Here is an 11,812-nt window from a genome sequence, read left to right as displayed (position 1 = left end):
TAAGAGATTCATCCCTTTCAATTGTAATTTTATTTAGCTTACTTTTCTTCTATTTTATCATGAATCCCTTCAGGAACAAGTGTTTTTAAGACATACAACATTTTCTCATATTTGAAGACAATCCTCAAATTTCGGTGTTAATCCAACAAATTTGTCCTTGACAAATTTTTTTTGTCAAACATTAATCGCAAAAAGTTGTTTGTGGACATGGTAATCTCCATATAAAAAAACGTGAAGATGTAATTATCATTAAAAAAACAAATTCAATAAGATATTTAATTAAATATGTTTCCACTATTTTACTCAAACCAAATGACCTTCAATATTTTATATAGAAAATTTCATTGAAATATTTTCTAGTGGATTGAAATTCATATTTCACTTTGTTTTAAGTAATCGTTAGACAGATTACACAAAACTCAATTATTTAGGCATCAAGTTACATAATACAATAACACAATCATGACCCCTACCGCAATTGTTTTCTCAAGCCAATGAAAGAAACCAAGTTAAACCTAAGAACAATATATGCTTCTCCAAGCCAAATCTCCATGGTTCTCAAATGATCTTGTCTTCATCTCTTTTTTCATTAGATTATATAAAAAATACTCATTTTAGAGAAAATTAGATGAGAAAAGAAGTTACATACAAAATTTGCAGATTCATTATAAACTGTCTTTTGTGACTTCAGACATTCCAGTCTTATTTAAGGGAAAACAAATCGTAAATAAAATCAAACATAGAAGGCTTTTTCAAATTTGGATAGTTCAACCTGGCGTGTTTTCTTGCTTCAGTTTGTTTGTATTCAGAACATAGTCACATTATGATTCAAGTGATTCACAGTCAAACTCAGTTTGTTTCAAATCAAGATATCTATATATCTGACAAAGAAAGAATGACTCCATACATATCATACATCACATCGATGTTAACTAAGAACATCAATATCAGACCTCTGAACAAATCAGTAAAAATGCATCACAAAAATTTACCACAGCAGAAACTGTGGCAATAAGGCACCATATACCGTATAATTATCCATGACGCTGCAGAGAAAAGCACAAGGCATACAAAGAGAAGGAAAGTCGAGGCCATAAATAATGCAATGGAGAAATAGAAAGGATAAACAAAGTTATAAATTGCAGATTCAACTATAGTTGCAGTTGTAACTATTACGGCCGCATTTGCTCCTATTTTTACGAAATATTAAAGTTTGCACCGTAATCACATCCATGATCATAGCCATGGTTAGAATCTGCACTATATGAAACTTCTGAGCAAAATATTCCTAATGGTATAACTTTGAAGGCCTCATAAATGCCACCAGTCATTGTAATATGTAACTACTCAAATCCATTACAATATCTGACAATGTTGAAACTAGTTAATGTTTAATAACTTTTCCTTTGCAAACAAAGTGATCAAATTCCTGATTTTGAATAGGGATTCATACCAATAAGAGAGTAAAGTTGCGCATAAACTCTTGATATATGCAAGTTACCTGCAAATTCGCCAACATAATCAGACTTAAAACAAGAATCCTATTCAAATTTAAAATGTGGATCTACATCTGTGTATCTCCTCATCAGCTCAATCATGGAGGTCGTGAAATTCGCTAACATCTTGCATTCTTCATCGGTCTTCGCCTCGGAAACAATACCATGAATAACTAGCTTCTTGAGAATAGGGCAAAGCTTAAGCAGCCCCTCAACCCACTGTGAGAAAAGATCGTTAATCACAGTCCACCCTAGCTCCAAGACAACAACATTCTCCAGATGAGAAGAGCCTAGTAAACCGTAGTGAAGCACTCCGTCTCTCACATCGTAACTCAGAGATAAATGACTCAGGTGCGGAAAGCAAGTGGCAATTGTTTCCAAATCCACAACCTCGTCCTCATCATCAAACATCACATCCCAAAGCCTAAGCCGCTTTAAATTCGACGACCTCGATATCATCTGGTAAAATTTCGGCCATATAATCGTGAAGTTGCTGATATCCACACTCTCAAGATTATCAACAATCTCACCGATATCAAGATGTATAACACTAACATCGTCAATCCTAAAATTCTTCAACGTCCCCTTTCCAATGAGTTCAAAATCCTCGAGAGCACAATCTTTCAAATACAAACACTCAATCCCATCCGCCTCCAACACAAACTTATCCAAACTGATCGCTTCAACATAAACACTCTTCAGCGTCGAGCTACTCAACTCAACCGTCACTTGCCCATCCGACATCGCAATCTCCGGATTCACAAGCTCCAAAGCCTCAATCCTCGGACAAGCCGACACCAAAAGATTCAAATCCAACGCCGATATCGTAACATAACTCAACGAAAGCGACTTCAAACAAGGAAACCTCTGATAATTCGGCTCAACCCCAACAATCGAATTATGCGACAAATCAAGTATTTCCAGCTTATGCCTACCGCAAATTTCCAGAATATTAACATTCGGCATAGTCTTCACATTATAAAACAACTGCCTCAAACTCTCCCTGGTGTACATAAGCCAAGCAATAACAGCGGAAGCCGAGAACTCATCGACGTCCTCCATCAAAATCGAAAGCGACTGCAACCCCGATATCTGCAATATCGTCTGCGTGATCAAAATCTCGAGACGGGTAGTCGTCAAGTCACGATAAACCGGCCAATCATTGCTGCTAAAAGAGAGTGTATGTAAATGTTTGCAGCATGCAAATCTCCATTTCTTGCATGTTGCTGAGGCTATAACCACATCTCTTGCAGCCTTGAGATGGGACAGTATGTTCCCAATCACTTCAACAGGAAGCTGCTCCATGTGATAGAGATATCACAATACACCTTGCAAATTTCTCACAATTTCACAACACAAACCTTGTGTTAACTGTTGAAAACATGCAAAAAGGGAAACTTTTTTCAATTCTTCAATCAATTCAAAATTTAATTCAACTGGAGATTATGTTGCGATATCAATGATGAATTTATGAGATAAATTGAACGGAAATTAGGAAAGTAATTGAAATTTGATCGAGCATGCAAAATTGGGATTTGGTGAATCGAAATTTGGGATCGGAAATGGAATTATTGAAAATAAATGAAATTTAAGCGATAATAATTGTGGATTAGTAAGATAATTACCTGAAAAATTGGAATCGAAATGAATGAAGATTGATGAACGTTGTTGGGTTTATACAGAAAAGGAAGAAGATCTTTACACGCACGCATTGATGTGAGAAACTGTGACTTACACATTATTACTATTTTATAACAATAATAAAAACTTTTTTATTTAAAAAGTTATTTTTATTGGTTTTAATTGTGTTTCAATAAAAAATAATTTAATTCTTTTATCTCCATAAATGACACATAACTTCTCATAATACATGTCCGCTATTATAAATGTGTAATGCATCACACATCTATGTCTCATTTCCACTTCCATTTTCATTACTCTTCAATGATTTCGTTTTTTACTTCCATCCTCACACTATGGGTGTGTTTGGTTGTCAACAGAAGTTGTAAAGAGAGAAATTGGTAAGAGAGAGTGTGAAAAGAGAGAAAGAGATGAGAAATATGATAAATTTAAGGTATTGTTTGATATAAGAGAAAGAGAAGAGAAATAGAGAAGAGAGAAATTAAATAATTTTTTGAATTGACTTAAAAGTCCTTAATTAAAAATATCTAATAAAAAATATACTTGAAATTATATTATTTTTTATCAAATTTAATTCATGTAGAATAAAAAAAGAATCATAATTTTTATTTAAAAAACAACTATTTAAAAAATATATATTTTTAAAACAAAAACAATTTGACTATTAATTAACGTAAAATATGTAATCAAGTTATTTTATTTTTAATATGATTTTGATTCAATATTAGCTTTTACTTTTTCCATCAAAAACAATAATGTTTCTTTGAGTTATGTTCTCCCCAAACTGAATAGTCTTAACCCATAATTGTTTTACCCATAATTTTGTATATATAACCCGTGGAAATAACTCATAATTGATAATTTCATGGATATATAATTTGTGGAAATTCAATTAAGATGTGAGAGGAATAATTTACTGAATCAATAATATGATTAATAGAAAGTGATGTCTTAGTTTATTTGGACTGGAGGGTGGCTCTAATTGAAGAGAGTTTGTCTGCAATTTTAAAAATAGGCAATCAAATTGAAGAAGAAGACAAGGGCAAATAAGTCAAATCTAATCAATAATCATGTTATCCGCTCTTTCTTCGCTCCTCTGCGAAGAAATAGAAAAGCCGTGGGTCCCATGTGTTTTACTTCTCTCGTTCCTTTTTCTCTTCAAACCAAACACACATAAATTAGGTTCTCTCTCCAACCTCTCTCTCTCTTCAACTTCTCTCTTCCTTACTTCACCCCAACCAAACACACTGTATAAGTTCGAAAAAATATCATCATCTTCAATCCATCAAACACGTGTAAGGTACATCGATATAGATGATATTTGAACTCGTTGTGTTGAGTCTAAAAAGTTAATTTTTACTTTATTGTTATAGCTCTCAACAATATGGTGAATTTTGCTTACTTAACTAACTATTATTCTATTTTTTATTTCTCAAATCATATTGATTTGTTAGAAAGTATTGATGAATATAAATATTTTACTATTATCAAGTTGAAATTCTAAACATATTGTTTATCTCTTTATCTAGATAAGGTATCCAATCTCTTGATACTTTTTACTGATTTCTCATGTAATTTTAATTTTGGCATGATACAGTTATTGTAACTATTATAACAGTTGTTTATTTTGTTTATTCATTTCAATAGGCAATTGTACAACTTCTTAGTTTTTACAATGTATGGTCTGTCCGATTAATTCTTCAATATTTTGGAAATTGATATAACATTTAACAAAGCCCTACATCACCACCACTGATATAACATTTAACAAAGCCCTACATCACCACCACTAATTAAAACGAGTACTTAGACCCGTGCGAAGTACGAGTTAAATATTTTATAAGTAAAACAAATATTTTAAAAATATTTATAATTTAAAAATTTTACTTAAAGTAAAATCACTTTTATATAGATAAAATGTCATTGTAATTAATAATATACATAAAAAAAGTTAATTTAACTATTTTTTTTATAAATTATAAAATAATTTGAATATTTCTAATTTATGTAAATTTTTTAAAAAATTAACTCGTTAAATAAAAAGAGAATCAATCAAGATGATATTCAAATTAAAAATATATATTTGTAATAATTATTATAATAAAGTTTCTCTTTTTATTAAATATAAATTATAATAATGGTCATAAGTAAACAAATTAAAATTTTCAAAAGCTATAAATAAGATGATAAATTAATTAAAACTACTATAAATAAATAAATACGAAATAAATTCTTAAATTTATCATAAATTTAAATTTGGTTAATTATATTTTAATATCAATATAACTAATATATGTCACAATTTTATAAATAAAAAATTGAAATATATTATATCTATTATAAACTTATGTTTCATTCTGATGTTAATAATTGTAGAAAATAATTTTTTAATAAAAAATAATTGACTAATTTAATAGTTTTTAAATAAAAAATTATTTAATAATTATTTAATATTAATTTACTATATATTTGAACAATTATTTTCAATTATTATAATAAAATTTCTGTTTTTATTAAAACTAAATTGTAATAGTGGTCATAAGAAAAAAAATTAAATTCTTAAAATTATCATAAATTTAAATTTAAATTTCATTAATTATGTTTTAATAACAATATATGTAGTATATATTAAAATTTTTAAAATAAAAAAATGAAATATATCCTATATATTTTAAATAAAAGTTGACATATTTTATATAAAATTTGTAAGTTATTGTAATATATATTTTTTCTATTTATTTTTTTTTTGAAAAACAATTCTTTTTTATAATTATCAATCTTAGATTTTAATACAACAATAATTATTTTATAAATATCAAGATTAAATATTTATTGGAGAGAATGAAATGAATGTGATTAAATTATAAATAATTAATGTTATTAAAAAAAATAATTAATGTCATAAATAATAATATATTTTATGAATATTATAATAATGATTCAATGGTTTAAAAGGCACTAAATCAATAGTAAATTATTCGATGTTTGAATTGATAACTTAATATGAATACCATATGCGCTTGTCATATCAGTATCGTGTGTGTTCGGACGAGTACTGGCGTGGTATGTTAAACACAATTTTTTTCTATATTTTTTAAACTAATACAATTAAATTAATTAAACACAATTTTTTTCTATATTTTTTTAAGTGCAATTTTTTTTTTGTAAGTTCATTTGAAGTGAGACAATGAGTACTTTTAATGTTTATTACTAACTAAAATTAAAATACATATATTTGATATATAAATTTTGCTGCAATGAATACTTTTATATGTTTGTGTGAAATTACTTTTAAAAGGATCAGATTTTAATAGTCTTAAAAATTGTTTGAGCCGCAACACTCGAGTCTATCTCCATAGCAGAAGCTCGAGGAGGTGAGGCTGGCTACACCGCCATATCTGGATAAGCTGCCTTAAATCTTGCCCGCAATCCTTCATCAACTAACCCCACACCACTCAATTGTTTTCCAAGAGACATCCACCTGATTGAACAATTGAGAATATTATATCACCTTAATTTTTTTTGGGATGAATTCAAATACTGAACTAATAAAGAACACCATAAACAGCTCAAGATTTCTATGGATGAAATTTCCCCACTAAACAAACAGCTACAACTAGATTAGTTTTTTACTCCAAAAATCATTTTAATTCCAGACAATACTCCACCACAATCAAACAATTTTAAAAATACCATGAGAACTAAAAATACATAACAATCATGATAACAGAAAATCTATCCTGCATGAGTATTGTGCAAGCAAGCGAACAATTCCATCTTTCTAGTTCTTGCAACTCGTCCATTTGCTTCATGAACAAAAGTAAAAAACCTTATTTCAAACAAACAAATGAACAAAATACTTGTCCTGCTCCTACATCAAACATCATGAGGCAAGTAAATTTTGATTTTTATCTTGATCTAAATGTTCGATAATAATCTCATAAATTCAAGTAGTTTGATCAAGATCAGTGGTTGTTTGATCAAGATCAGTGATTGTTTGATCTGGATCCCTTGGATTGTGAATCAACAGAGAAGGACCTGCTCATGATCTTGTGAGATGATCCTAATGATCTATGGCTTGATTTGTGGGACTTTTAGTTTTATCCGATGCTGAAAAATCAAACATAGCACAAACAAAATTAAAAACAACTATGACAAAGAGCTATAAAACATAACTTTGGTAACAAAATCATTTCACAATCAAGACAAATATGAATCAATAAACCTTTACAAATACACTAATAATTTCAAAAAATATAATAGAAAAAAGACAATAAAAAGATAAACTTGGAGATATTGAAAAAAGAACACTAACTTCACAAATTGAAACTCACCCATATCAGATCCATGCCACAGAGAATTCTCAAATTCACGATCATCATCTACCTCATTACCAATATGTGGTTCAATCACACTAAGAGCATTCCTCTGCAGCTTCATTTCAATACCATTGGTAAGAACCTGAAATTTCATGCATCAAACACATTCTAAAACAATCACATAAGAAATCTACCATCTCTAGAAAATAAGACTGATTTAGATCCAACTAAAATATAAAAGTAACAAATTTGACATAAAGATATGATAAACCCATAACTATTTCTCAATTTATCCTACTAAAAGAGTTATGGTCAAATCATCAAGTAGAGATTTTTACTCTTTAAAATAGGAAAAATTTTATAAAACAGGAAAACTTCAAGTTCATAATAATTACCTCTTAATATAACATCATCGTAATTAATTGATAATGATACAAAACATAATAGAGTGAATCAGCGATGAACCTTGATATTCTTTTAGATCTTTTCGTAGAATCTCTTGATTCTTTTCCTTAGCCTGAGATACAAAACAAAAAATAATGAAGATCTTCTAAAAAATGATTTGAATTTCAGAAGATAAGAATGGAAGAGAGCGTAAGTTTGAACCATTAGTTTCCAATAGAGAAGAGTTTCTGATTGAGAGGTATAATCAGATGTTTCCTTTATGATTGAAGAGTTCCTTGTGGTTCTGCAGATATGGAGCAGGGAGAGACAACCAACTAACAGGGATGGAGGAAGAATGAGAGATCTAGATTTTTTTGAGGAGAGGGAGAGGATGAAGATGGAGGAAATGAGAAAAGAATGGTTGTGAAAAGGGGATGGAGGAAGAACGTTAAAGTCTCATTTGCGTTTTGCTTTCCCAGTAATTTCAAAATGATTTTACAACTCTCAAAGTGTCTCTTGAATGTAAGACAATGTATTTGTTCAATATTTGAAAAATAAAAAGTTTAACAATTTAAGTTTGCCCAGATAACGTGACTATGCAATAATTAATTATGGTAAAAAGAAATAGAAAAATTGAGTTAATAAGTAAAAACATTGTATTTATATAAAAAAAAAAATTGTGTATATTCCAAATCCCAAATAACATAATATAAAATGGAAGAGAAATGATTAATAATGGGTTGAGGGAAGAAAAAGTCACCAGACTTTTTGTATTCCACATTAATAAGAGTAATTATAAAATGATTTAAAAATATTAATATGACATTAAAAGAAAGTTTCCTTATATAGAATAAATCAAAATAGAAGAAAGCATGAGACAGTGCCAAGTGGCAAACTTGCTAAAGTTCTCATCTTACTTTTTTCTATTGTATGATTTATCATACTGTATCGACTTTTGTTATCCTCTCAGTTTTTTGTGATGCCTATTTTAGTCTCTATGACAAAAAAAACATATATATCATTTAATGAAACTCTAAATTCTAATAAACTTTAATTGTATGTCTTTTTATATCCACGAGGACATTAATGATGATTCTCTTAATTATCATAATGTATTTTTTGTCTATTTAACTATTCAATACTTTAGAAGTCGCTATAGCATTTAACGAATGACCGTATTAATTTCGGCGAGTATACAGTGTATTCATATAATGAAAGATCTCATTAAAACTTATTGTATCATTTTGACTTTTGCTATTCTCGATGACATTTGTGATGGCTATGTTCGGTCTCCTCCATGACACAAAAACACGAGTATCATTTAATTAAACTCTACACACTAAGATACCTTAAATGTATGCCTTTTACATCCACAAAGACATTAATGGCGTCTTGGAAATGACCTTTTTAGCTCATTTCAATAGGTGGTCGTACAATTTCCGCCGAGTTAAAGAAAGTTATGATTCTAATAACTCCATATTGATCTCAATATCACTGGCATTATACAGTTTCCATGTTTTAGTATCATGACTTTATTTGCTATGATTCTGTCACAGCATGTGTATAGCTGTCATGATAAATTCCTTCCATATATGTTCATTCTTGTAATTAGTCCTAGCATAATTCTAGGATCTCATATGTACTACAACCATGTATATAAACATAGTTTGTCAAATGAATAGATAAGTCATTTTTATACCTTTCTGTCTTGGCATCAGAGCGCTTAAGCTTGAAGGCTCTCGGTCCAATCATGTCATCCGTTGCTAACACAAATCACAAAAATGACCTACCTACAACCGTCTCTGTCAAGCTGGATAGAGATAACTATCTCCTATGGAAGTCACTAGTTCTTCCATTGATTAGAGGTTGCAAACTTGATGGTTACATTCTAGGAACCAAAGAATGTCCTGAACAGTTTATCTCCACAAATGACAAAACTAAGAAAAGCAATCCTGACTATGAAGAGTGGATTGCACATGATCAAGCTCTCCTAGGATGGCTAAGAAATTCAATGGCCATTGACGTTGCAACACAGTTGCTGCATTGTGAAACCTCTAAGGAACTTTGGGATGAAGCCCGAGGCCTTGCAGGTGCTCACACAAAATCAAGAACAATCTACCTCAAATCAGAATTTCATAACACTCAAAGGAGAAATGAAGATGGATCAGTATCTTCTCAAAATGAAGAACCTCTCTGACAAATTAAAGCTGGCAGGATCACCAATCTCCAGCTCGGACCTGATAATTCAGACACTGAATGGCCTGGATGCTGATTACAATCCTGTGGTGGTTAAATTATCTGATCAAATCAACCTTACTTGGGTTGATCTACAAGCCCAACTATTGGCATTTGAAAACAGAATGGAACAACTGAACAATTTCAATAATCTCTCAATGAATGCTTCAGCAAACCTTGCAAGCCAAACCCATTTCAGAAGCAACAAATATGGGACACGAGGCAACTAGAGAGGCTCTAACTTCAGAGGAGGTAGAGGAAGAGGTAGATCTAAACCAACATGCCAGGTATGTAACAAGATAGGTCACACTGCAGTGCAATGTTTTTACCGTTTTGACAAATCATACACAGGCTCAAATCACTATGCTGAGAATAACAAGCAAGAAAATCACAGTGCTTTCATAGCCTCGCCTTACCATGGTCAGGACTATGAATGGTATTTCGACAGTGGGGCTAGCAATCATGTGACTCATCAAAATGAGAAACTCCAAGATCTCAGTGAAAGCAATGGTAAGAATTCTCTGCTAGTTGGCAATGGTAACAGGTTGAGAATATTGGGCTCAGGCTCGACAGAATTAAATAAACTCAACCTGCATAATGTCTTGTATGTTCCTGAAATAACCAAAAACCTGTTAAGTTTATCTAAACTAACTGCAGACAATAATGCTATTGTTGAATTTGATGCAAACTATTGCTATGTGAAGGACAAAATGACAGGGAATGCATTACTAAAAGGGTAAGTTAAAGATGGATTATATCAACTTTCAAGTGCCAACTCCCAAGTCAATAAAGACCCATGTACCTACATGTCAGTCAAGGAGAATTGGCATAGAAAGCTTGGACATCCCAACAATAAAGTCCTGGAAAAGGTGTTGAAGAACTGCAATGTGAAGACATCATCAAATGATCACTTTTCATTCTGTGAAGCTTGTCAATTTGGAAAACTTCACTTGTTACCATTTACATCATCATTTTCTCATGCTAAGGAACCTTTAGATTTAATTCATAGTGATGTATGGGGTCCAGCCCCAATTTTATCTCCATCTAATTTCAAGTACTATGTTCACTTTATTGATGATTTTAGTAGATTTACTTGGATTTTCCCCTTAAAACAAAAATCAGAAACAGTACATGCTTTCACTCAATTCAAAAATATGGTTGAAAATCAGTTTAGCAGGAAAATAAAAATCCTCCAATGTGATGGTGGAGGTGAGTATAAACCAGTTCAGAAAATAGCCATAGAGTCAGGAATCCAATTTAGAATATCATGTCCATATACCTCTCAGCAAAATGGTAGAGCAGAAAGAAAACATCGACATGTGGCTGAACTAGGACTCACACTACTAGCACAGGCCAAAATGCCCTTACACTACTGGTGGGAAGCTTTCTCGACCTCAGTTTTTCTTATCAACAGATTGCCCTCATCAGTTAACCCAAATAAAAGTCCATATTCATTATTGTTTGGAAAGGAACCTGACTATGATGCCTTGAAGCCTTTCGGTTGTGCATGCTACCCTTGCCTCAAACCATACAATCAACACAAACTTCAATTCCACACCACTAGGTGCGTGTTCTTGGGATATAGCAACTCTCACAAGGGATATAAGTGTCTCAATTCTCATGGAAGAATTTTTGTCTCAAGACATGTTGTCTTCAATGAGAATTACTTTCCATTTTATGATGGCTTTCTTGACACAAGGAATCCATTAAAAACTCTAACTGAAAGTGTCCTTATTG

General features: G+C 31.0%; 1 protein-coding gene across 1 annotated transcript; it reads right to left on the bottom strand.

The window, feature by feature from the left end:
• Window positions 1–1,114: 1,114 nt before the first annotated feature.
• On the bottom strand, window positions 1,115–3,243 carry LOC131621983 (F-box/LRR-repeat protein At1g67190-like). Its single transcript, XM_058893039.1, has 2 exons — window positions 3,122–3,243; window positions 1,115–2,867 (listed from the first exon to the last, which is right to left on the bottom strand). The coding sequence occupies exon 2, from the start codon at window positions 2,799–2,801 to the stop codon at window positions 1,542–1,544; it is 1,260 nt and encodes a 419-aa protein (XP_058749022.1). The 5' UTR covers window positions 2,802–2,867; window positions 3,122–3,243; the 3' UTR covers window positions 1,115–1,541.
• Window positions 3,244–11,812: the final 8,569 nt, after the last annotated feature.

Source organism: Vicia villosa, unplaced genomic scaffold (genome assembly GCF_029867415.1).
Source record: "Vicia villosa cultivar HV-30 ecotype Madison, WI unplaced genomic scaffold, Vvil1.0 ctg.000020F_1_1_4_unsc, whole genome shotgun sequence".
NCBI lineage: Eukaryota > Viridiplantae > Streptophyta > Magnoliopsida > Fabales > Fabaceae > Vicia > Vicia villosa.
Note: the sequence above shows the minus strand (reverse complement) of the source record. Positions and strands in the feature narration are given on the sequence as shown.